The sequence below is a fragment of the Myotis nattereri genome, assembly GCF_964212035.1.
Source record: "Myotis nattereri genome assembly, chromosome: 5".
In the NCBI taxonomy this organism is placed as follows: Eukaryota; Metazoa; Chordata; class Mammalia; order Chiroptera; family Vespertilionidae; genus Myotis; species Myotis nattereri.
The window spans coordinates 22,504,185-22,531,208 of NC_138080.1; the positions used below are offsets into that span (position 1 = coordinate 22,504,185).

The 27,024-nt window shown below is 46.6% G+C and overlaps 1 protein-coding gene across 1 annotated transcript in view; it reads right to left on the reverse strand.

The window, feature by feature from the left end:
• CACNA1A (calcium voltage-gated channel subunit alpha1 A) overlaps positions 1-11,205 on the reverse strand; it is a 177,225-nt gene extending 166,020 nt beyond the window's left edge. Inside the window, exons 1-2 of the mRNA XM_081091349.1 lie at positions 11,104-11,205; positions 8,634-8,773 (exon numbers count right to left, since the gene is read on the reverse strand). Coding sequence (XP_080947475.1) covers positions 8,634-8,773; positions 11,104-11,196 — 233 coding nt within the window. The 5' untranslated portion in view covers positions 11,197-11,205. The remainder of the gene's footprint in view (positions 1-8,633; positions 8,774-11,103) is intronic.
• Positions 11,206-27,024: the final 15,819 nt, after the last annotated feature.

The window sequence follows — 27,024 nt, forward strand, 5'->3', positions numbered from 1 at the left end:
ACATGTGACAGAAACTGCTAATTGTCCCCATAGCCATTTCCCTCTCTCAGCTTACCTACAGGCAGAGCCAGACTCCCATAAAAAGGCAAAAATGCCGATACTCATGTTTCTGGTCTTCCCTGAAGCTAGAAATGCTCATGTGACCCATACATAGCCAATAGGAAGTCTGTTGGGAACTTCTGGGAAACATTTTTCTCTCTAGATCAAAAGAGAAATACCTCCAATGCAAGCTTTCTCTCCCCATCATGACTTTCCTGTCATGGATGAGGCTGTGAGAAGTGGAGATGTAGCAGCTATTTTGCAAACTTGAGGTGACAAAGCATGAAGTCAAAATCCAACACACTAAAGAAGGTGGAGTGGAAGACGGAAGGACATCACTAAACTACTCAACTAGTTCTGGTCCACTGCTTTGTGGAATTCTAAGTCAGAAGGCACAAACCTCTACTTAATGCTAAAGCCCCTTCTAGCTGCCCCGTCTGTTACTTGCAGAGAAAAGCCTTCCCAACTCGCCTAACTGAACTGGGTTCTTTAAGGAACACATCTCATGCATTTTCCTTGGAAACAAGCTCATTAAATGGCGTGGCAGGTAGAAATGACCTCACAATCTACTGTAATTATCACACTCTTCCTTTTCTTTTTGTCTGTGTACCAACTACATACCAATGATTTTATGGCAAGTCATCTTTGCCGCACACTTTCCAGGGCTGGCTTTAAAAATGTCCTGTCCATCTAAACTTCTCAGTGTAGTTCACAAAGACCTCCTCGTCTGATCCCTCCGGCCCACTCAGTCTTATAATTATTCCATTTAACATTCCTGGAATACCCACACGAAGCGAGCGAGACGGCATCAACCACATTTTAGTGGCCAGAGCAGGGCTTTAGAGGCTGAGGTTTCCCTCCTATCCCTGATGCCAGAGTTCTGTGCCCTGAAATTCTGTGGGTGGCCTTCCAACGTGCCCGTGAAGAGTGAAAACAAAACCGCCATGCCCCGTGCCCCTTCAGTACAACCCCCTTCTAAAAAACAAACAAAAAACCCTCCACAAAACAAGACAAACAAAACGCTGACTTCTAAAATCAAAGCTTCCTAGGGCTGAAGGGACTCTCGGGAGTAACGCATTTGAAGCTCATGAGCCTCTGATGTTTCCAAAGAAGGTTTAACAAATAACTGAATCACAGGCTTAGAAATATGCTCCAGCGCCTGGTTAAATGGGCAACCTGCACAATCACACGCAGCGGGCCCGGGAACACCCCCCCCCCAACCCCACCCCCGGCCCAGACACTCCCTCCTCCACACAAATCTACAAATCTGTGCCACCTGATTAATGCCAATAGCTAACACAGCTGACTCCCAAAGTTAGCATTCAGAGCTGTAAGACATAAGACACACCATAACTCCTGGGGTGGCATCACAACCCCAGGCAGGCATATTCTAACCACAGTACATGCAATGGTTAGGTCACAGGCCCAACAGCACCGTCTCATCTGCACCGACTGACAGCCATGGGTCCTCAGGCCCCTAGGGGTCTGTCGGCCTTGAGAAGCAGTTTATTTTATAGTAAACCTGCCCTCAATATTGGTAAGCCACAGGTACCATCAATTCATTCATTCAGTCAAAAACATTTATCGAGCACAGTAGTGTGCCAGGCACTATTTCAGACATTGGGGAATATATGTAATCATGAGCAGAAGAGACCAAATCCCTGCTCCCATGGAGCTGACCTAGTGGAAGGAACAGGCAAAGAAATGAATAAGTGAAATATCTAGTTTGTCAGAAGATGGTAGTGCATGGGAAAAAATCTAAATAGAAGGAAGAGAACAGAAAGTGTTGGAGAGTGTTAAAATCGTAGGTAAGGGGCCAGGGAACATTGGAGTAAAGTTTTGAAGATGAGCAGGTATTTGGGAGAAGAGCATGCCAGGCAGAGGGAACTGCAAGTGCAAAGGCCCTGAGGTGGAAACTCGCCTGAGGAGTTCATGGTATAGGGAGAAGCCCAGTGCAGCTTCAGCCTCGGAGTGAGCGAGGAGGAGGGTAGGGGGTGAAGAGGGCGGGAGGAGATGGGGGCAGATCGCACAGGTCCTTGGGGGCCATGGTGAGGACTTCGGCTTCTGCACTGAGTGAGATGGGAACCACGGGAGAGATGTGAGCAGGAAAGTGATTTGATCTAATTTATGTGTTAAAAGGATCCTTCTGGCTGCTTGTGATGATAACAGGCTATGGGGGGAGGGGGAGGGCAGAGGCAGAAACACATGAACAGAGGCTGCTTCAACAACCCAGCCGAGAGATGATGATGGAGATGGGAAGTGTAGTGAGATCCCGAGTGTATGTTAAAGACAGAACCTATAGAATCTGCAGAAATATTGGTCATGGGGTGTGTGAGAGAGAAGAGGTGTCAGGATTTTTGGCCAGGGTCCCCTGAAGGCTGGAGCTGCCATCCAATGACATGGGAAGACAGGAAGAGGGAATATTAGGAAGGTGCTCAGGAGTTCCGTTTTGGACAATCTAGACTGTGAAATGCCAGTGAATTCCTCTCTAAGTGAGGACTCGGAGAGAACTCCAGGCTGGAAATGTTAAGTTTGGAAAATGTTAGTGTTAGAAGGTATTTAAACCGTTGAGGTTGGATGAGATCATCAAGGAGCTCAATATAGCCAGAGAAGTCAAGAAAAAGAGGGGTTTCCATTTTCCTACGACTCCCCTCTCCCCTAAAGCTCAGCTTTACCACTGTGTGATACAACCTCACTGAAAGTAAGGTTCGGCCCCTGTCCTCCCTGGACAGCTCTATCACACACACCATCTTCAGCGCCTGTATCTCCTCCCTGCACAAAGCAAAGCACAGTGTCTCTCGCTTGGCAGCCTCTGCCTGGGCCCCAGGTACCCACTTGCTTCCTGCTCCACTGAGATTTCCTCTGCCTGCCAGGCAGCCACCTCCCTGCCCTGGTGAGGAAAGAGGGAGTCATTACCCTGCGAACTGTAGAGGCAGTGGCCACATGCCTCTGTGGAGGCCGGCTGGAGTTTGTCATAGCAATTCAAGAGGACAACACCTCCATCAGCCCCTCAACCTGTGGAGAGAGGAACAGCAAGGTCTTCTCCAGCCACACAAAAACGTCACCTGGCCATCTGGCCCCTGCTAAGTACCCCCTCCCCCTCACCTCAGTTAGGGGGAGGGATGAAGCTCAGAGGGAGAAAGGAGGACACCCTCATACAATAAAGTGTGCCGAGTGCTGTCCATGGTGCTGAAACATCAAATCCACTACCTGTGGTCGGCAAACTCATTAGTCAACAGAGCCAAATATCAACAGTACAACGGTTGAAATTTCTTTTGAGAGCCAAATTTTTTAAACTTAAACTATATAGGGAGGTACATTGTTACTAACCTAATTAGGGTACTCCTAAGGCTTAGGAAGAGCCACGCTCAAGGGGCCAAAGAGCCGCATGTGGCTCGCGAGCCGCAGTTTGCCGGCCACCGCACTAGGCTTTCCACCTATTGCTCCTTGGGTTCGTTTGGAAACCTCGGAGAGCAGAGGCAAGACAAAGACTTGAGGGAGGCGACCCACAGAATTATAAGGAATGAGCTGGGAGTTGATAAGGGGGCATGGATGACTGAGTTTCACTGTGAGCAACTGGGATTCTATCATGCAGAGGACCCTTTGAGAAGTCGTAGAACGCACCTCTGAGTTTTCTACTGGGCAATGGGGAAGCCAGGGTATTTATACACGAACGCCCTTGCTCTTTGGTGAAGGACTGTTCCTGGGGGTGCTCAACATCTGCCATGGGGTCTGAACAAGCACCTGCCATGCTGTGGAAGACCCTCCAACAGCAGTGCACAAAGATGAGAGCGTTGGAGGTGCAAAGAGGCTAGCTTGCACGAGAACTACAAACCACAGCTGCGTGAGCTGGATGAATATGGTGGAATGGAGTACCTGCAGCATCAACCGTACGCCTCCAAAGGAATTTGTTTTAATTTCCCCTTCAGATCACCAACTTCCATGTATGGAGCACTCATGGCATTCGCCACATATACTGCCTCCTCTAATCCCTACACAGCCTAAGGAGGTGGACACTATCATCATTCCCCTTTTCCAGGAGAGAAAACCAAGGCTCAGAAATATTAGCTCACATGCTCAAGTTTACCACGGGCAGAGCGCCCTCTGACGCTGAAGCCCAGGTCTTAACCACTGGGCTCTGTTAATTCCCCCATTTCTGGAAGTCTCTTTCGCCCATATTTTTTTCTGTCACAGTGGAATGTTTGACTATCTCTTATTAGTGCAATGGTCCCCATCTCCTTAAACAGCTTAGTGAATTCCCCAGGACACTCTGATGGTCAGAAGTATCACCACTTCCCAGCTTAGCAACCATCTATTTTACCAAGCGTGTATGCTGCTAAGCCCGAGAATACGGAAACAACGGTCTTCATCCCTACCCTGCCAATGTTCAGTCTCTTTTCTTAACTTGCACAATTGTATCTGACCCCTCAGATGTTTTATATATTTGAGCATTACAGTAAAAGCTGTTATCTCAGAAGTATAGCCAAGCATCTGAAATATTCCTCTTACACATTTTCAGTTTGATTCAGTCCTTCAAATACAATGAAAGTCCACTTTAAAGGAATTTGATTAAATTACAGTTAGACTTTCTCTGAGGCCTTGAGCTATACAGAAACACAACAAAAAAATCTATGGGTAAGATCTTTCTCACCAAACTTTACATAAGAAGAAGGCAAAAACTTTGGTAATCCATAAAAAAATGGGTGTTTTAATACTATAGGTTACTCAGAAATGTGAGAAGACAATGAGTTCATCAGAAAGTGCTCATAAAAATCATCTTTGTCTCAATGTCAAATTAATACACTCGGAACATGGAGTTCAGAATTTACTACATTTCCCCACCAGTGACCCTGAGCAGAAGGCCGGGTTTGCAGCGCTTTGAGTCTCATCTCCCTGTTCCTAGCTTATGACCCAACAGGAGACTAAGCAGCCCCTTGAAATTTGAAGTAATGAAATGTGAGCTCTGTGCCTGAATTTGAAGGAGATAAAACCACCAGGCAATAAGGAAGGGTGGTTGATTACTGAAGAAATAAAAGCAACAAAAGCAAGAGGAAAAAATGCAGGTAAAAGAAAGAAGGGTAATAGAAGAAGAAAGGAATAGAAACCTACAACAGTAACTGTTTGTGGTTTTAAGACTAGGACCCCAGGAGAATCTAATGAAAACTAAAAACCAGAAAAATTTGCATGCAATTTTAAAGGCTTCATGGATACCACTATGAGCTTCTATCCTCAGAATCTATTTGCCTCAGATGAATAATTTCTCCTCTAGAGGCTCATCAGATGTCATAAAATTAGAAAAAAGACCACCTTGTTGTAATCAAGGAGCAGATACAAACATCCAACTGGCAAACTGCCCCCATTGAATGGCCACCTTTCAATGTACTGATCACCTAGTGAGACTTGCTTTATGCTCAACAGTATAAGAGCTTCCCTAGGTGTTTCAAGAACCATGCTATTAAAAAAAACCCAGGGTATATTTTTAAAATCATCACCCGAGGATAAGTTTCTTGATTTTTAAAGGGGGGGGGGGAGAGAAAGCAAAACATCGATGTGTGAGAGAAACATCGATCGGTTGCCTCCCGTGTGCGCCCCAACCAGAGATCAAATCCACAACCTAGGTATGTGCCTGGACTGGGAATTGAACCCACAACCTTTTTGGTGTACAGGATGATGCGCCAACTAACTGAGCCACCCGGCCAGGGCAAAAAAACAGGGTTTTTTAAGGCTCCTTCCTGCCAGCAAGGTCAAGTCAGCCCCTGCCAGCAAAAGCCAGCCCCCAGGGAGCATAAATTGGCACAACCACTTTGCAGAGCAATTTGGCAATATCTAGTGAAGCTGAGGATGTGTATGGTACACGACTCAGCAATTCCACTCCGGGGTAGATGCCCCTAGAGAAATCCACTCGCAAGAATGAGGAGACAGCTTGGTTCAAAATAGCCCAAAGCTGGAAACAACCCCAATGGATAAATACCTGGTAGAATGTTCATACTGCAGAATACTAAGTATACTAAGATTTATCTTGTCAATCAGAGTAATCTCATGCTAAGTGCAAGAGGCAGGTTGTAGAAGAAAACATTTATAGAGAAATGTAGAGCATGCAAAACAGTACCATATGTATGTATGTCTTATATATTTATATAATAAAACTGTAAATGCATAAATGGAAATAAGCAAAATTCAGGAAACTGCCTTTAGATGGGAAAGAGAAAGGAATGGGGCCCGAAAAAGGAGCACAGGGACTTAAACTGTACTAGAAAGGTTCATTTTGATGGTAGGTTGCTCCATCGCCTCCCTGCCCTTACCTCCTCTACTCTCCCTCCATCACTCTGCTCCAGCCACCCTGGCCTCCACTGTTCATCAAACACAGTCCAGCCTCAGGGCCTTTGCACCTACTGTTTTCTTTGCTTGGCCCTCTCCTCCTTCAGCTGTCCTCATGGCTCATTCACTCACCTCCTTCAGATTTTCATTAAAATATCACCCTCCCAATGGCTTCTAGCTCTCCTGCCCATAATACATCCCACTCCTTCTCTGATTTATTATATCTCTGTAGCCTTCACCAGCATCTACACACTAGATATCTCATTCATTCATTCATTTTGTCTTTCTTCACCACTAGAATATCAGTTCCACAAGAGAAGAGATATTTGTCTATTTTGTTCACTGCTGTGTCTCAGAGCCTGGCGCATAGTAGGTGCACACTAAATATTCACTGAATGAATATTTGCATACACAGATATTTGTTCTATTGTCTTCTACATTTTTTTGAATGTCTGATTATTTTTATTATACTTTTTAAAAAAATACATTTTATTGATTTTTTACAGAGAGGAAGGGAGAGAGATAGAAAGTTAGAAACATCGATGAGAGAGAAACATTGATCAGCTGCCTCCTGCACATCTCCTACTGGGGATGTGCCTGCAACCAAGGTACATGCCCTTGATCGGAATCAAACCTGGGACCTTTCAGTCCGCAGGCCGACACTCTATCCAGTGAGCCAAACTGGTTTCGGTTATTATACATTTTTTAACAACAATAACAAAGTCAGCCATGGGGCCATTTCACAGATGAGTTTTCTAGCAAGTGAAGAGGAAAGTGCCCAATGCCATGACATGTCCCTGGAACCTGCTAAGGTCTTAAGCCACAGGACTTGGGTACAGCCAACAGTGGTCCCTTAGGAAACCCCACCTGCTAGAGTTATCCCAGAGTCCTCAAAACAGACTTCTCACCTCTGACCACCTCTACTGAAACAGCCCCATATGACATAGCTCCTACTGTGAGAAGCAACATTGCTTTGAGCAACATATGTTCTCAAAACGTGAATAGCGAGAGCCTAGCCAACACAGTATGAGTGCTAAGACCCATGGCATCTGCCAAGAGAGACAGGACCTAGAGCAGCAACAGAGCCTAGAAGAGAAATAGGAACCCACGGAGGACTGCGACCCCACAGAGGAGAACTATAAGGAAGGCCTCCCAACAAAGAGGGGGCTTGGAAGAGAAGAGCCAGGCTTAGCTTGAGGGAGGGGAGTGGGTGGGCAGAGGAGGCAGAATCAACACAAAATGTTAATGTCCTTACTGGGATCTGATAAAGGGCTTTGAGGTCTGGGACAGAGAGTGGCTGGCCTTTCACCAAATCTATTTGCCTTCTGCCTTCCTCTCTATGCACGGTCTCAAATTTCCCAGCTTCTCTTGTAGTGATGGCATATGACTAGAGTATGTGCCAGGTCCCAGCCGAGCTCATAAACCTCCCCAGTATCACCTTCCATGCTCATTTCTCTTCTGTGGTTTGATGCAGATAAGCAGAGTTCTTGGAAGGTGTGGGTTAACATGAGGAACCATTATGAGGCCCGGGCTCCTCAACCACTATTTGGAGGAGAGAAGCCCGCCAATGAGGAACAGCTATTTTGAACTTAAAATGATAGAGAAATAAACTTTGGTTGTGTTTGTCATTACCTAGTTTTGGATTTTTTGTTATAGAGGGTCCTTGATGGAAAGTGTATACGCACCCACCTTTCAACTATAGTTCCTTGTATACAGATCTGAAGACTTCCCGAAGGCAGGGACTGCACCTTATCTAGATGGGTCCTCTGCAGAGTCCTACCACTACCTCTTGCACCCCAAAGTCCTCGACAAACATTAACCAATTTAAATTAGGGGCAAGACATCTCCAAGCAAAGCAAAAGGACCACGCATGCACAAGAGTTAACAACATGCCTTCTGCGATCACATAATCTCAGCTTCAAATCCCAGTTCCATCCCTTCCTAGCTGGGTGCCCTCAGACAAGTCCTCTCTGTGACTCCTCAGTGGTCACATGGGGATATTAATATTTCCTAATTCATTGGGTTGTTGTGAGGATTAAATGAGAGGACGCACATAAAGCACTTTGGAAGCAGTTGACTCTAATAAGCTATTATTCTAATTGTAACAGAAAGCATCCGCTGTGATATGTAGCCGAGATTGGGAGGTGGGGTGAAGGAAGGCAGAAGAACATGGCGGCTCAGCTTCCTCGAGCCTGGCCTGGACCACTCCAGCGGCTACATTTCCAAAGTCCCTGGAATTCAAGATAACGCTAAGAAACACAGCACGCTCCGCTTACCCCGTTAGCACCACCACGAAGTCCATGACGTTCCAACCATTCCTCAAGTAAGAGCCTTTGTGGAAGGCAAACCCAAGGGCGATGATTTTAATGCCAGCCTCGAAACAAAAAATTCCAATGAAGTACGGTTCTGTGTCATCCTGGAAGGGAGAGAGGGTAACGTCAGGTCTTTGCTAGGCAGAGAGTGGCACGGATCAGGGCGCCAGCCCACCTGGAGATCTGTCCCCACCTCCCCTCATCTCTTGCAACACACCAGGCTCCCGGCCCCAACCACATCCTTCCCAGAGTTGTCTGGCCCGAAGGCTGTTGCAAGAGAAACAGACACAAGGGGAAGGCACCCTCCCTCTTTCCTTTTGGTCAGCTTCACACACCACTTGGCCAAGGAGAACCGTTTGGACCTGCGCTGTCTAAGACAGCAGCCACTGGTTACATTAGCTGCTTACATTTAAATAAATTTAAATGAATTTGAATGAAATAAAATGCAAGGTTCAGTTTCACAGTCACACTAGCTACCGTTCCAGTGGTTTCCATATTAGAAAGTGCAGATGGAGAACGTGTCCATCACCACAGAAAACTCTACCTGAAAAGCGCTGGCTTAGCCTATGGACTTGTCACACACATCACTCAAGGCCTTTGAGGTTGGACCCGGTGCACCGACCTCACCCCCCAAATTTGACATTTCTGATGGCTCTCAGCTGGTATGCACCGGCACAGATGTTCAGGTTGCTAAAATATTGGAAAAATACTTCTGCGCTCACTGGCAAAGGGCCAGTGCCTCTGCCCGCTCCACCCCAACCTCTCTCTGGACCTCCCGCCAGCTCTGGTTTCCAGCTGATGGTCTATAGATGAAATGAAGCTATAAGCTCCACTCTATCAGAGTCCCTACACAGACACTTTCCCATCTGTTATGATAACGTTTCTCAAGCTTCAATCATTTGCATTCTGCCTTCATTTTTTTGTATATCAGTTCACCATGGCACTACTGTTTGCTTACTATTCTCTCAATTGACTCTCTTCACTTAGCAAAATCAAAAAAAGGTCTTGAAATCGTAATTTTGCTAGACTGGTTCTATCTTTTTTATATTAAAATTCCAAAGTCTTGAGACCATCAATACTGTATGAATTAGGAACCATTAGGATTCTTACAACCCCCTCTCTACCCTGGAGCTAATACAACTGCTTCTAAAAGTGACAGAAAGGAGAGAAGTCTCCTCCGTTGTATTGTCAGGATGCCAGGAGGGGAGCAAGGAGCTGGGGGCTGGGGGTGGGTCAAGAAGGATCTTAATGCTAGTTTTCAGCTCTGCCGAGTTTGAATGGGGACTCTGAATGTCCTCCGGAGCTGACATCCATGTATAGGAAACACAGGGGATGGAGAAACAGCTAAATGACATCATAAATAAGCCACCAGGCAAAAATCAGAATGTGGGGCACTCCTTAGGGCATCTGGACTGGTTTCTGCAATAAGGCAATGACAGGAGAGAATGTATTACTCTAAATTAAAAGTCTTAAGTGACCTAACAAAATCTAGACCATGCTTGGATCTTGGTTCAAACAAATCAATTGTGAAATGCCATTTCTGAGACAATCACAGAAATGTGATTACTGACTGGGTCTTAGATGACCCCAAGGAACCACTGTTACTTGTGTTGGGCGTGAATATAAAGCTGTGGTGATGCAAGAAACACCTGTCTTTTTAGCAATGCAAACTTAGGTATCCGACCACAAACTGACATGTTCTTTGGGATTTGCCTTATGAAATGTTGGTCACCCTAGCTGGTTTGGCTCAATGGATAGAGCGTCGGCCTGTGGACTCAAGGGTCCCGGGTTCAATTCCGGTCAAGGGCATGTACCTTGGTTGCGGGCACATACCCAGTGGGGAGTGTGCAGGAGGCAGCTGATAGATGTTTCTCTCTCATCGATGTTTCTAACTCTCTATTCCTCTCCCTTCCTCTCTGTAAAAAATCAGTAAAATTTATTTTAAAAAAAGAAAGGAAAAGAAATGTTGGTTGAGACAAACCATGAAAATAAAAAAAAAAGGACAGAAAATACACATGAAGCAAAATCTTGACAACTGTTGAATCTGGATGATGGGTTCATGGGGTGTGTGTGTGTATATATGTGCGTGTGTGTGTGTATGCGTGTATGTGTGTGTGTGTTCATTTTACTGTTCTTTGTATTTTGGTGTATGGACCAAATTTTTCACAAGAATTTGGGTTTGAATGTGACATTTTCATGAACAATGTGTGACCACTCTCACCCGACCCCACCTGGTTGACACCAGGTCTTGTCGGGGGCAAGGGTTGGCGATGGACAGTGAAGGCATCTCTCGTCCCAGATTATTGGTGTTGTGATATTTATGCTTCCCCAGGCAGGGGGTCCACAATCCAGCTCTTGGCTCCAAGACCCAGAGTGGCCTCTGCTCCCACTACCCCATCAGTTGCCACAGAAGCAGAGGAGAGACATCACTCACCAGCCGTTCAGACATGGGGGTCTTGTCATCGTCAGGTAGGTGTTGCTCCAGGGCGAGGACGATGCAGTTTGCTATGATGGTGGCTAAAATCATATATTCAAAGGGAGTATCAGAGAATTAAGGAAAAGCTTTCCAGCTGTTTAGGTTCACAGCAAAACTGAGCAGAAGGTACAGAGATTTCCCACAACCCCCTGCTCCCCCACATGCACAGCCTCTCCTACTATCATATCGGCCCCCCGCCCCCACCCCCCGCCAAAGTGGTACATTTGTTACAACTAATGAACCTACACTGACATATCATAGTAACTCAAAGTCCACAGTTGATGCTAGGGTTCACTGCTGGTGCTGAACAGTTCATGGGTTTGGACATGTAGCCACCATTATAGTCTCATACAGAGTAATTCCTCTGCCCTAAAAAACAGGCAGATGACTTTTTAGGGAAAATGTGAATAATCTTCTTCCATCTCACCGCTAACATTTATTGGACAAATATGAAATTCAGCACCTACTATGTGCTAGGCCAGCGATGGCGAACCTATGACACGCGAACTCATTTTTTTGGTTGATTTTTCTTTGTTAAATGGCATTTAAATATATAAAATAAATATCAAAAATATAAATCTTTGTTTTACTATGGTTGCAAACATCAAAAAATTTCTGTATGTGACACGGCACCAGAGTTAAGTTAGGGTTTTTCAAAATGCTGACACGCCCAGCTCAAAAGGTTCGCCGTCACTGTGCTAGGCCCTATTATGGGCACTGGAGAGTAAGACAGAGAAGTGAGGAGAAGCAAGTCAGTGAAATAACCACACTACACAGTACATTAGAAGATGGTGAATGCTACAGAAAGAAAAGGCAAGAAAGGTCACATTCTGGGTTGCAATTTAAAATACGGTGATCATCAGCGCTGGCTAGTGTTTCTCAGTGGTTAGACCATAGGTCCTTGAACCAAAAGGTCTCGGGTTTGATTCCCAGTCAAGGACACATACCTGGGTTGCAGGTTCGATTCCCAGCCCGTGGGGGTGTGTGCAGGAGGCAACCAACCCCTGTGTCTCTCTCACATGGATGTTTCTCTCCCTCCCTCCCTCCCTTCTACACATTCTTTCTCTCTAAAAAAAATAAATGACAAAAATATCCTCAGATAAGGATTAACCAAAGAAAATAAAAAAAATAAATAAAATACGGTTGAGATATGACACCAAAAGCATGAGCAACGAAAGAAAAAAAATTGATAAATTGGACTTTATCGAAATTTAAAGCTTTTGTGCATCACAGGGCATTATCAGGAAAGTGCAAAGGTAACCAACAGCTATTTGCAGAGGCAGCATCCAGCCTCCCTCCAGGCAAACTCCTCCCTGTATCCTGGGAACTCTCCTGTGGTTAAAAAGATCCCCAGAGAGACCCACTGGGTGGAGTTTACCTGGGGAAGGTCTGTCCTGTTCAGTTCATATTAGGGCTTGGTCGGTTGGTGAGTGAGAAGGTCCCCTGTCCCCCTGTCGGACCTGCAGAAGCACCCCTGGTCCAGCAGCCTTGATTCATGGACCTGGCAGACCCTGAGAAGAAGGTTTAGGTTTGGAGAAAGGGGCGTTAGGGGGAGAAAGCATAAGGTATTGCTTACTCTGGAGCCGAGCTGCCCAACCTCAACACTACGGACATCCGGGCCGGATCATTCTCTAGGGTGGGGGCGTCCTGGGCACTGGATGTTGAGCAGCATCCCTGGCTTCCCACTGGTTACCGGTAGCACCCTCTCCTCCCCAGTTATAACAATTAAAAGTCACAACAACTAAAGGTGATCTCCAGACACTGCCAAGTGTCACCGGGGAACACTGAAATCCACTATTGTGCAAAAGGATCGAAGAGCGGGTCCTGGTGAACTTGGCCATGCTTAGCTGCTGTCCTCCTCCCAGCTTTCTCCCTTGGAAACTTAACTGCTTTCAGTCTCCTCTTTGGCTCTAGACTTAGGCTCAGCATTTTGGAAGCTCCACAAAACCAAGGGGTCTTACAGGCTGGAGGAGTTGGGGCATAAACCCACTTTCCAGGTGGGAAAACAGAGTCTGCAACAGAAAACCTGGGAGTAAACGTCTACATAAGTCAGGAAAGCCGGGCCTTCTTTGTCACCAGCTCCAGCCTTTGCCTCCAGCCGAAAACAGCTGAGTTGCACTCCATGCATACTCTGAAAAGCAAATCTGAGACTCAGGGCAATTTGGGGAGCCAACAAAAGCCAGCCTTGCCGACGATCGTCTCTGATTGGCTTCCTGCCTCCGAGCTGACAGTCATTAGGAGCACAGAGAACAAAGCTGGGCTCTGTTGCACAAATACTCCATTCTGCCTCACCCTGCAGCCCGGAAAATAAGAGACAATATTTGTACACAGAGAAGCAACGCCAAGCCCTTCCCTGGCCTCCCCTTACCGAGGCTTCTGAAATCATGATTTGAATCTGATGATTTTGCTTCCCTTCCCTGCCAGCTAGCTCCCTGCTTACTTCTGCATTAAGCTTCCTTCTCACTCCTCTGGCCCCCTGGCCTCCTGCCCCCAAACAGCTGGGATGTGCCTTCCTTTGCATCAGATTCAAGCTGAGGTTCCAGGAAGCGTCCCAGAAGGCCGGCAGCAAGCAGCACTTTGATGGGCTGCATTATCAGGGCTTCAGGTGCACAATGTCGCTTGGATTTCAGAGCCAGAGCTTGCTGGGTACAGTGATGAAGCCTTAGTCAGCACACCCGGCAAATGGAACAAGGTTGCCTCTTCCCCCCTTGTTTCTGTTTTTTTTTAGTTCTTGACAGACACAGCCACACTGGCTATCAAATGTCATCTCCCTCTCCCTCCATGCACCCATGCATCCTGCCAATGCCCCAGAAGGGACGGTGCACCATCGACCTCAGGTCCTTCTGGTCCAAGGACCAGCAGCATCGGCAGCTCCCACTGAGACGCAGAGCCTCAGACCCCAGCCGACCCGCTGAGTCAGTAGCTGCATTTTAGCAAGAGCTTCGGGGGATCTGTGTGCACACTGAAGTTTGGCAAGAGCTGCCTTGCATCTATTTCAGGGCCAGGAGGAGCCCAGGTAATTGTGGTTTTGAGTCATCCCGAAAGAAGTGGTGGGGGCTTTTCTTTCTCCCCCAAGCTTTCTCCTCCATGTCCTGACCCCAGGAGAATTCGCACTCCTCATCTTCTGCTACCACTCAGGCAAGGGGGCTGATAAGAAACCCAAGATCTGATGAAACAAGAGCAAGGCTGGAATAAGACAAATAAGCAAAAAGAAAAGTATCACTTAATGCGCGTGGAAGTAGCCATTGCCTTCCCTTGGCTCTCATTTCCCCCAGACGAAAGCTCAAGTCCTCCCAGCAGCCAGCAGGGCCCTGCACGCCCTGCCCCTATCTTCTCCATTCTCCCCATTTACTCAGCTGCAACCACACTGGCCTCCTCCAGGTTCCCCAAACACACCGGGGCCTTTGCCTCTGCTGTGCACACACCTGGAATGCTCTTTCCCCCAGAGACTTACTTGGTTCCCTCCCTCACTTCCTTTAGGTCTTTACTCAAAGGTCAGATCCTTCATCCCCCTTCCCCTGCTTCATTCTTTCCCTTGGTCTTTGTCCCCAAACATCTGCTATATTTTTCTTCTTTCCCTGTTTGTCTCTCCTACTAGACTGTAAGCTCTATGCAAGCAAGAATCTTTTTTATAATGAAGATGATTTTATATTTTTTTATTGATTTTTTTACAGAGAGGAAGTGAGAGGGATAGAGAGTTAGAAACATCGATGAGAGAGAAACATTGATCAGCTGCCTCCTGCACACCCCTCACTGGGGATGTGCCCGCAACCAAGGTACATGCCCTTGACTGGAATCAAACCTGGGACCCTTCAGTCTGCAGGCCGACGCTCTATTCACTGAGCCAAACCGGTTAGGGCAGCAAGCAAGAGTTTTTGTCTACTTTGTTCATCTCAGCACCAAAGAGGGTGTATGCTATACAGTATAGTAGTTGCCCAATAAACACCTGTGCAAGAAAGAAGGGTGGGTGGGTTCCTGTTTTTTGCACCTCTTCCCCAACTCCATCTCATGCCAACTCTCTATGGGCATGTTAAGGACAGAACCAGCTCCTTAAAATGAAAATGGTGTGACTGGGCACAGACACGAAGACTGGGTACTGAGGTTCTGGCATGGGAAGAGATGCCTTGCCCCAGGCAGAAGTCCAGGCAGGGGGAGGTAAGGCTTTCTCAGCCCAACCCCAAGTTATGCCTGATCCTCCGGATTTAGAAAGCCTGGGTTCTAACTCACAGCTGCAGCGAGCAATGCCTCTGCTAGCTGAGCTGAGCCTTCCTGCTTCCGGATTGGTTGGTGAAAAAGCACCTGTGTCAGCGGGATCCAGAATAATCAGCCAGCCGAAGAGGCCAAGGGGAGGGAGGGTGGGGGGGGTGGAGATGAAAGGAGAGAAGCATCCCTGATGTGAGGAAAAGCTGGCTCCTGAAATGGCTCCTGGAAGGCAGGGTAGCAAACAGCCCTGCAGGCAAGTACAGATGCACAAAGCTCCCCCCTCAATTAAATTGATAAGGACCCACAGAGGCCCTGGAGAGGGGCTGTGTGTGACACTGGAAACGACCAAGCAATTCTTCCCAGGGAGGGAGGGAGGACTGCATCTGCTAACAGGAGCTGCTCTTGAGAACCAGAACATCAAGGAAAATCAATTTGCAAAGTGGGTATGGCTGATGGTTCCAGCCCCTTAGCAAGACCTTGCAGAATATCCAAGTAACTTATCCTTCTCTTTGTGGTGCCTCCCCTCTCCCCCTGCCCCCCATCTCACTTCCAATCTCCTGTTGTTAGTATGAAAATCAAATCAGGTTTGTTAACTGATCAAGGTCTTGTCTCTACTATGGGGGCCGCCTGATGGATGTTTTATGAGGAAACAGATACTTCATTGAGTCAACCAAGCAGTTGAACTTGTGGGGAAAATCCCAACAGACCTTATTTTCATGTTAGTTCCACACTAGTCACAATTACCAGGAAAAGAGAGGAGGGTACCGGGGCTCTAGATGTACGGGTGTAGAACGTATTCCTTGCTCCACTAAACCAAAGCCACAATTTAACTTGGCAATATGATCAACTATTATGGGGCCATTAACAGGCACAACAACCATAATTACAGCTGCCATTTATTGAGTGCTTCGTTGGGCAGACACCATGCGAAGCACTTTCCACTCATTGTTTCAGTTAATTCCTTGCAGCAATTTTATAAGGTGGGTTCTGCTGCAAGCCTCATTTTCTAGATAAGGAAAGCAAGGCTCAGAGAGGTTAAAATAATTGCTTACGGTCATAAATGAGGTCATGGAAGACCACTTGGCAGCTTACCCTTATTAAAAGGTGGATGGGTTTTTGCCCTGGCTGGGTGGCTCAGCTGGTTGGAGGGCTGTCCTGTGCATCAAAAGGCTGTGGGTTCAATTCCATGTCAGGACGCATACCTAGGTTATGGGTTTGATCCCAGTAGGGGCACATAAGGGAGCCAACTGATTGATGTTTCTCTCTCACATCAATGTTTTTTTTTCTCTCTCTCCCTTCTCCTCTCTCTCAAGTCAATGAAACATATGCTTGGGTGGGGATTTTTTTTTTTAAAAAAAGGTGGATGGTTTTGCCTTTATTTAAAAATTGGAGTTGAGATACACCTGGGGCCTTAATCATATGGATGAGACCAAGTTGACTAGACTTCACCTGAGTCCCAACCGACTGCCACAATTTAATGTAGTACCAATCAACCATTGCATGCTAGTCCACATCCTCATCAGGCCATCCTCAGTAAGTCATATTAATAAATATTTAAACTTCCAATAATTCAAAGGGCCTGCGGTGTTCAGAACCTGGCTTCACACTCTCTAACACACAGTAACAACCAAAAAATCAAGCCTAGAAAAGAGCTCTCCGCCAGCCCATCCGTATGAGATTCCAGCAGAGACAACATGCTAACAAGGGCAACCCTGGTGCTGTCCGGGATGTTTTCAGCACCATGGCCAGCGACAACGAGGCGCAACTTTCCTTTCACATCCAGATCCCAGGCAAGCTTGGGGCAGGGCAAGCAAACGCAGCGTCAGGTACTAACACTCTCCAAGACATGTGTAAAGATCTACCTTTCACATACAGAATAGAGGCCAAAAGAGATTCATTATGTCAGCAGGAAAACCAAATGAAGAGAAAATTAAAAACCCGACACCAAATAGATTTGATGTGTCATTTGTTTTTTTAATATTATCCAAGGACCTTCAACACTTGGGTTCTGAAAAAAGAAGTCTACCCGGGGCAGCTAGACCATGCTTCTGCTCAGAAAACTGGAAATGTCTGCATGAGAAATCATACAGCAGAGTAGCTGCAAGGGCTTAAGGACCAGGCATGGTTTTGACCTCGAGCAGAAGAGATTCCTTCTTTGAGCCTCAATTTCCTCCTCTATAAAATGGGGAAAGTAGCACTTATTTCACAGGGCTGTATGAGAACGGAATGAGTGGATAAACACAATACACTTAGAACAGGGCTCTGCATGCAGTGCGTTCTGTGATTGTTTACTCTGGCTCCTGTGATGATTAGAAAACTTAGTAAGCTTAGGAAAGCATAAGATGGGGTTCGTCTCATGGTGACCATACAATCAATGCTTATGTTACTGTTTTTATTACAAGTGCTGCTACTAGTATTAACTTTCCTATTTCTTCTTTTTACCACCTAAGTCTCAGTCCCTTCGCTTCACTGGAGGCATCAACACCCATTCTCACCATGGATGACTAGACCTTCTCTCTAACCTGAAATAATTCAAGAGTGTGACCCACTCTCTGAATATCAGGCTCAAAATAAATGTTGCAAAATCTCCACTGGCCATTTCATATAAATGGGATCATACGAGAGGCGACCTGTTGTGTCTGGCTTCTTCCACTCAGCATAATGCATTTGGGGTTCACCCACATTGTAGTGTGTATCACTACTTCATTCCTTTTCGTGGCTGAATAATATTCCACTGTGTGAATAGACTCCCATTTGTTTATCAGCTCATTGGCTGATGGACTCCAGGCTGTTTCAATCTTTTGTCCATCTAGAAGAGGCACATCTACAGAAACAGAATACAGTTTGGTGCTTGCATGAGCTGGAGGAAGAGGGGGATTCAGGAATGCTTAATGGGGATGGGGCTTCCTTTGCAGGAAGTGGAAATGTCTTGGAACTAGAAGAGATGGTTGCACATCACTGTGAATGTATTAAATGCCACTGAATTGTTCACTTTACAATGGTTACATTATGTTACATAAATCTCATCTCACCTCAATTAAAAAAAAATCCCTGTTGGTTTTGCTTCTCTTATTTCCTCTTAATTCTCAGAGCTCCCATCATCTGACTTTACTCACTTTCTTTTCTGGCTGACTCTCCTCTGGGCCCTCACCATGAAGAGACACACCACCTGCACAACCCTTAAGATCCCCTTTTATTTTTTTAAATATATTTTATTGATTTTTTACAGAGAGGAAGGGAGAGAGATAGAGAGCTAGAAACATCGATGAGAGAGAAACATCGATCAGCTGCCTCCCGCACATCTCCCACTGGGGATGTGCTCGCAACCCAGGTACATGCCCTTGACCGAAATTGAACCCGGGACCTTTCAGTCCGCAGGCCGACGCTCTATCCACTGAGCCAAACCGGTTTCGGCAAGATTCCCTTTTAAAAAAAGAACAAATGACTTTAGTTATAAAAGGAAAATATGCTAGTGTATTCTTTTGTTTTTAATTTTAAAAATTTTATCATTTGAAATTTTTTAATTTTTAACATTTAAAAATGGCATTCCCTTACCACATTCCACTTCCCAGAGATAAGCAACACTCACAGGTTGGTGTTTATCTTCCAATGTTTTCCCAACACACGTTCTTCGCATCGCCTGCTCTCTCTTCCTGGATTACTATACCTCCCGGTCTGAGCAGGGCTCATTCCCTCAGCTCCTTCAGGTTGTACTAAAATATTACCTTCCCTGGCTGCCAGATCTCAAATCTCAACCCTGCCAACATCTCCACCCCTGTTTGCTTTTAGCAGCTTCTCACATCAAACAAACTAGGCATTCTATTTGTCTTATTGACAGTGGTCTCCCTCGCTGGAATTTCAGCCCCATTCGAATGAAGATTTGTCTGATTTGTCCTCAGCTGTGTCCCCAGCAACTAGAACAGTGCCCAACCCACAGCAGGTGCTCAATAAATAATATTGAGTGAGTGGAAACAAACAGCCAAAATCACCTTTCTCTTTACAAAACTGGGAATATGACACATAGTTTCTGCAGTGTGCGGTGCCCCTCGCCACACAGGGCACATCCGCACACGGACCTCCCTCTTTGAGAAGCCTGCGCAGTGTTCTTGTGAATGGATGCATCATCATTTATTTAATATTCCCCTAAACGCTTCCAGTTTGTCTCTATTACAAGCAAAAGTGTGATGAATACTCTGACCAAACCCCCTCGTGCACTTGTGAAGGTTTTCTCCTGCAGGATAAATTCCAACATGCAGAACTGCTGGGTCAGAGCGGGTGCACCCTTGACCTTCTCACTGAAACTGCCGAGTCAACCCCAGGGAGTGGCGGGGCTGTATTTTCCAGTTTTAAGAAAGTGAGGTGAGTGTGAATATGTGGGCTCCTCCTGAAATTAAATCCGCAATATAAATGCAGAAAGTGCTTTGTATCAGAAAGTTTAAACAAGGAAGGATTAGCATGATTCATGGAAGACGCACACACACAAGCAAAATGAAAGTCCCTTGATGAAAAAGAAAAAGGAAAACACGTTGTGAGCAGAAGATGGTCAGGTTTAAACTCTTGGGGTCTATCTTTTTCTTTTCTTTCTAGGACAGGGAAGTTCCCTGGGGATAGCCACATGCTGTGAAGTCTGTTTCTTGATCCAATTTACAACCATGTTCCCTGATATGTACACTCTACTGGGGAAGCCCTTCTCCTGTCTTATTGTACTGTCACCCCTGTGCAGCGGTCAGTGAAATCCTCCATTTCCTCTCCGTCTTCTCTATACATGCCCTCTACCTGCTGGCTTACATTCAGACCTGGGAACTTCTCTGAAAACCATCAACTCCAAGGCCAGGGGAGCCAGAGCAGCTTCAAATTAGCTCCCAAGAATAAAAGGATAATCCAGCCCAGAGAGATGTTCGCTATGTTGGCTTTGAGGACACCCAGGGAAGGCAAGGAGAAGGGCCTCCCAAAAGGCAAGTGAGACAAAGGACACTCCAAATCCAGGTGAGGCGAGAAAGGCACCTAAGATGCCAGATAAGGTGAAGAAGGCCCTCTCATTAGGTGAAGCCAAGGAAAAGGCCCCCAGGAAAGGCAGCAAAACCCAGAAGTTCCCCCGACTCAAACCCAACAAGTCCATGAAGGTCCCTCCCAGCACCACTGGGCTCAGCGGGAAGTCCAAAGTCAAAAACAGTGCCAACAGCCAAAATGCTGAGGCCCCCAGGAAAAGAAAAGCTGTAAGACTCTGGTAAAGCCTGTTCCTCTCTATGACCTACAGGTGCCATTGTCCATGCACGATTTGATCATTGGAAGGCATTCCTACCTGCGCCGATGATACTAAAATCATGACCCAAAACCTCAAATGGGCGTTTGGGAATTCCAGCATATTAGATGGGAGAAGACAGTAGAATATTGGAACATTGCCGGGAATAACCAATTCAGAGAAATAAATATTCCCCCATCATTAGATAGCCCACCCAACACCAAATCTTCCAGCCACCAATTCATGTCTCACTCCCTCTCATAAAAAAGGAGTTAACTATAGGCATTACCTCCGCCTCCTCACCTCTAATTCTTCTACCCCTCCAGGCTGGCATCTAGCCCCATCACTCAACCAAAACTCTTTTAGGGAGGATCAGCGAAGACCTCCAGGCTACCAAATTCCTGGGCCACTTTTCTTTGCTTAGATGACCTGGCCATGTCCTCCTTTTGTGTTTTCCTAGTTTTCCTCCTATCTTTCTTGTCACTGTTTCTCTTCCGCTCCTCCCTTTCTACTAACTGTTCGTCTTCCCTGGGGTTCAATCCTAGGTAATCTTGCCTTCTTTAACTAGTATATCCATGCAGCGGTTCTCAACCTGTGGGTCGCGACCCCTGAAAATACATCCTGCATATCAGATATTTACATTACGATTCATAACAGTAGCAAAATTACAGTTATGAAGTAGCAACGAAAATAATTTTATGGTTAGGGTTCACCACAATATGAGGAACTATATTAAAGGGTCGCGGCATTAGGAAGGTTGAGAACCACTGTTCTAGGGGTTCTCATGCATTTTGGTGTATTTTGTCATTCTCCTGCTGCCCTTTCCTGCTTGGTGTCCTGGGAGAGGCGGGGCTGGCTCTATGAACTGTGTCTCTCGACCTCCCTCATCTCCTGCCATCCAGGTGGGTTTGGCCAACGGGAAGCGCCAGCAGGAGATTGGAGGAAGGGAGGCGGAATTGGGGTATTTCTCCTGCCCATTTTCTCTCTGCTACAGACTGAGGTTCTGGTCATGACTGTGTCTTTTTGTGCCTTCTCCAAAGCATCTCACACTTCATAGGAGCCTCTGCATTCATTTTCTAGGACCGCCATAATGAATCGCCACAAATAGGGTGGCTTAAAACAACAGAAATGTCTTCGCTCACAGGCCAGAAACCCACCATTAATTAAGGTGTGAACAGGTACGAGCTCCCTCCAAAGGTTCCACGGGAGGATCCTTCCTTACTTCTCTCAGCTCCCAGTGGCTGCAGGCATTCCTTGGCTTGTGGCTACATCACTCCAATCCTCCAATCTCTGCCTCCTACTTCACAAGACCTGTCCCCTTCTTTCTTGTCTCTTTTAAGATCGCTTCATAGGATTTGCTCACCATTACATTCTCATCACCCATTCCTAATGCCTGGCACAGAGCAAGACCCCAGCAAATGTTTGCTGAAGGAGAGAATGAGTCCACATCTACTTCCTTTCTTTTTACATCTCAGCAGCAGTCCTTTTGGCATCTTCCACCTTCTCTTCCAAATCTCCCAGCTGTTGCACGGGCACCCCATGTTAAACAGATTTCCCAGAAATCCCCAGGTCCCCAATGAAATTGCCTTCTCTTGCTTCCCATGCACTTCCCCAAATATTTGGGTCTGTCTGGTCTTCCCTGTGCTGGCCCTGCCATTTGTGACGATTCTCCTTGAAGCTTTATCATTAAAAAATAAACCAACATCTTCTGTGCCTCCAAAAGAAGCTTTTACTTTTGCAAACTCTATTGATTTAATCCTAGAGGCTGCTGGCAGCGGTTCCCGGAGCTTAATCAATATGACAACACCCAGTGAGGCCAGAACATCAAGGAGCCTCGGCCAAGACCTTCCTCTGCTTGGGTCTGCACTGCCCCTGCCCAAATCTCTGACGATGATGGAGAAAGATTTACAGCCGGGGAAAGGATATTTGCAATTGCTCCGGGATCCTGCTTAGACGAGCAAAAGTACATGTCTTCAAGCTCGAGGCGCGTCAGAGCTATTTGTTAATTTGCCACTACGACTGATTCCCAAGTGGGGCTAAGTAAGCAAGAAACGGAAGACAACAGAGAAACATGGCAGGTTCTAGAACCTGAATATAATCTCCCTGGTGGGATTTGCAGGAGGAGAACAGGCAAAGGGGGGAGCCAGAGAAGGTGACAATGGCAAGAGTTAAAATTGAATGAGTTAAAACAGGGACACCCTCATTCCTCAGCTGATGCTGAGTGATGAGGGAAGAAGAGAAAAAGGTTGTAAGAAGAATGAGGTTGAGGGTGTCTGAATCAACACCCAGGGCTTTAGAAATCATTCATCGCCTTGAAGAAAAAGTCAAACAATTCTTTCCCATATTTTTTTTTCAAGAGTAAAAAACAGGGAGAGAAAGTCGAGGTCCTTCAGGAAGAACGTAGAAGGGAGGTCATTTGTTAGCTGGAAGTTTACATGTATGTGAGTCTACAAAACTCTTACAAGAACACTAGCTCCCATGCACAGATCATGAGGTGTTACAACCCAATATTCTACATCCTGCTGCAGTAACAAATGATCCCCCAATTGCAACGGCTGGAAACACTGGAGGTCAATTTTCTTGCTCATGCTATGTGTCCCCTGCAGGTGAGATGGGACTCTGCTCTATGCCACCCTCTGCCCAGCACCTAGTCTGAGGGAGGCTCCATCTCTCTGAATGCACAATGGTGGAGGCAGGCAGAGGGAAACATGGTGAATCACACACTGACTCTTAAAGCTTCTGCCCAGAAGTGACACATGTTACTTCCTCTCATGCTCCATTGGTTAAAGCAAGTCACAAGGCTGTGCCTGGCTTCAAGAGACATTCTACTGTGAGACATTCTACTGGGTGGCCAGAAATATTAGCTGAGCGAGGTGAAGGATTTCCACTCAGGAAGGTCAAAAGACTTGCTCAATGTCCAACAATTTCAAAGGTGGCAGAAGTGGAATCAGAATTCAAGACTATATGGTCCATGGTCTTTTAGCTCTACTGCCCTGCACATGGCAGGAGTTGAGAATAAAATTTAGGTTAATAAGGAGAAATATCAATGGAGGCATGGGAGGCAGAAGGAACAAGGGAAAATAATGCATTGGGGGAGAGATGGAAGGAACCAGAAGGTCAACACCAGAGCATACATAGAGGGTTCATCTTTAGAAACCAAAACGTATCACATACATGAGGAAAGGGGTGGGGAGTTTCACACTCCTTTGAGAGAGAGGTCAACAGGGACAGAAAATGGGATAGGGAGGGATTTACAGGCAGCCACATAAGGAAGTGGGGGCACAACCACAGAGAACCTGCATGCTTCTTGCTCTTCCCCTGAAGGCCACTATCTTGGCTCAGAAGGAGGTCCCACAATGCTAGTTGGTGTAACAGCAGCCCAGGAAGCTGAGGCCAGGGCTTGCCAGGACTCCCATCAGCTGCACTGTCCCTCCCTGGATGTTTTCCTGCACGGTTCTGGGAAGTCTGGAGTTGGATGGTGTTCCGGAATGAATGGTGCTGGCTTAGCCCTTCTGACTACTCCTCTCCCGCTCCTGCCCAGCCAGGCTACAGGTGTGAAAGGTCCTGGTCTGCGGCAGGTGGGAATTCCAAAGAGACGGGCAGGCCGGTTTAGCATTAGAGCAAGGCTTCTGGAAAGCGCTTACCATCACTGCCAACACATGTTTGCCATTTCAGTCCTGAGCACCTATTATGTGCCACTTAAGTGCTTCCTGCGTGTGAATTCATTGAACCATCACCACTTATCTGTCCAGAAATCCTACTGATCAACCTTCAAATTATATCCAGAAAAGTGGTTTCCAGGGGCTAGTGGGAGGGGGCAAAATAAAGTGACTACCAGGGGGTATAGGGTTTCCTTTTGGGGTGATGACATTTGAAACTAAATAGAGTGCTGATTACATGACATTTTGAATGTACCAAAGGCCACTGAATTGTACACCCCAAATGATAAATTTTATGTTATATGTATTTTGCCACAATAAAAAATATTTAAATTATTGTCAGAATCCAACCACTCAGTACCTCCACAGCCAACACTCTGGTCCCACCCCCACGTGCCTGGACCAGTACTGTCACCTCCACCCTCATCCCCAGCTTCAGTTCTCACCCTCCAAAGCCTGCCCCTTCCCCCTTCTGCAGAGTGTTCAGAGGAGCCTGTGAACATCAGAGTCCAGGCATATCCCTCCCTGCTCAGAAGATGCCACGGCTCCCACCTCACACACAGCAAAAGCCAAGGTCCTCTCCACAGACCTCAAGGCCTTGCCCTGTCATCTCCCTATTCTCACCTCCTTCTGCTTTCCCTCTTACTCCCTTCAGCCTCACTGGCCTTCTCACTGTTCCTCCAACAGGCCAAGCATTATCCGACCTCAGGGCCTTTGCATCTGTGTTCCCTCTTCCCCCAGACATCCTCATGGCGTCCTCCTCGCTGCCTTCAAGTCTTAGCTCCGATGCCGCCTCCTCAGTGAAGCCTTATCTAATACTAGAGGCCCGGTGCACAAAATTCGTGCAGGGGGCAGGAGGGTTCCTTGGCCCGGCCTGCACCCTCTCCAATCTGGGATCCCTCAGGGGGACATCCCTTTCACAGTTAGGGACTACTGGCTCCTCGCTCACCTGCCTACCTGCCTGATAGCCCTAACTGCTCTCCCCTGCCGGCCTGATCCCCCTAACTGCTCTCCCCTGCCAGCCTGATCACCCCTAAACTGCCTCTGCCTCGGCTCCACCACCATGGCTTTGTCTGGAAGGACATCCAAAAGGTCGTCTGGTCTAATTAGCATATTACCCTTTTATTAGTATAGATAGCACTAGCCTCCCCACCACTTTTCCTTGCTGTCCCCCCCCCCCCCGCCATTAACCTTAAAATCTAAAGTTCCATCTAACTTATTATTTTGTTTGTTGTTTATCCTATGTCTCTCCCAAAGAGAACGTAAACCCACGAGGGCAGGAACTTTTGTCTGCGTCCTGTGTCTAGCCCTATGAGCCAGAGACGATTGCCCGTCCATTTTACAGAGGCAGAAAACCGAGACCCATCAGGCACGCAGCGAGTAATGGCTGGACAGTCACCCAACTCATTCTGAGCTCACAGCCCAGGTTCTCAACCACATGACTGCTCCTTATTATTACCCAGGCAGCGAGGATGAACTGGGTACCTACTACGATGTGCCAGGCAGCATTCTAAGTGCTGAGGCTATGACAAAGAACAAAACAGATGGAGTTCAGCTCTCATGGAGGTGACATCTTACCCGGCTCAGCTCTCTCCTGCCCCAATTCTCACCCACCTTCACATTTGGCTCCAACAGCAGCCACATGGTTTGAGGTGCCCTGAGAAATGGATTGGCTGTGTGATCTATGCCACCATGCCACAGCCTTGCTGTGCCAGTTTTATGATTATTTGCCATTTATATGGCATCCCATGACATGTATAACACTCTATGACAACATATAACAAGGATTTGTCAATCCTGTCGTCTTCACCATCAACCATGAGTTCCGTGAGCTCAGAGACCTTGTCATAGTTTTCCGTCCCATGTTTGCAGACCATGAATGAATAGAGCACCAAGAGCCACCTCCTTCAAGAAGCACCCTCTGATTTTCCCTCTCCACATAAATTCTCCTCTCTCCATTCTTGGAAACCTGAGAAATGAGCATCTCCCTGGAACTGTTTTACAAATATGTGTGTCTTTTTCCCCTTCCATTTCTCGCTCTGGAAATAGACATTCTGGCCAGAATGCCACCTGCATCCCTACATAAACATATCATTTTACATGATAAATGCTATGAGAGATGATGGGGAAAGGCCTAATTTAGACCAGGAAAGGGGGCTGGGCCAGGAAAGGCTCTCTGCAGATAGACGATTTAATGAGAAACCCAAAGGATTGATAAAGATTCACCAAGTGAAGAGTTGAGGGGAGATACAAGAATTTCACAGCGGCTTTATTCATGATGACCAAAACAAAAATAAACCCAAGAGTGTATCGATAGGTAAATGGATAAGCAAACTGTGGGATTTCCATATGATCGAATGTTAATCAGCAATAAGAATGAATAAAACCAAAGTTCATTCATTCAACACACATTTATTGACCACCACCTATGAGCCAGGTGCTGTTCTAGTTCCTGTCCACATTGGTGGACAAAACCAATAAACCTGCTTACGCTGTGGAGGTCACAGTCAAGTGGAGAGAGAAGAGAGTGCCAAAGGGAAAAATGAAGCAGGAGAGGGGTGGGGAATTCTGGGTGTGCAATTTAAAACTGGGTGATGCAGAGAAGATGACCTTCGAATAAAGACCTGGAGGAGGTGAGGGAGGAGCCACAGATTACCTGCATGAAGGAGGATCCATGCAGAGGGAACAGCCAGTGCAAAGGTCCTGAGGTAGAACCATGGCTGGTGTGTCTGAAGAAGAGTCAAGAGACCAGCATGGTGGGAGCCAGATGAGTGG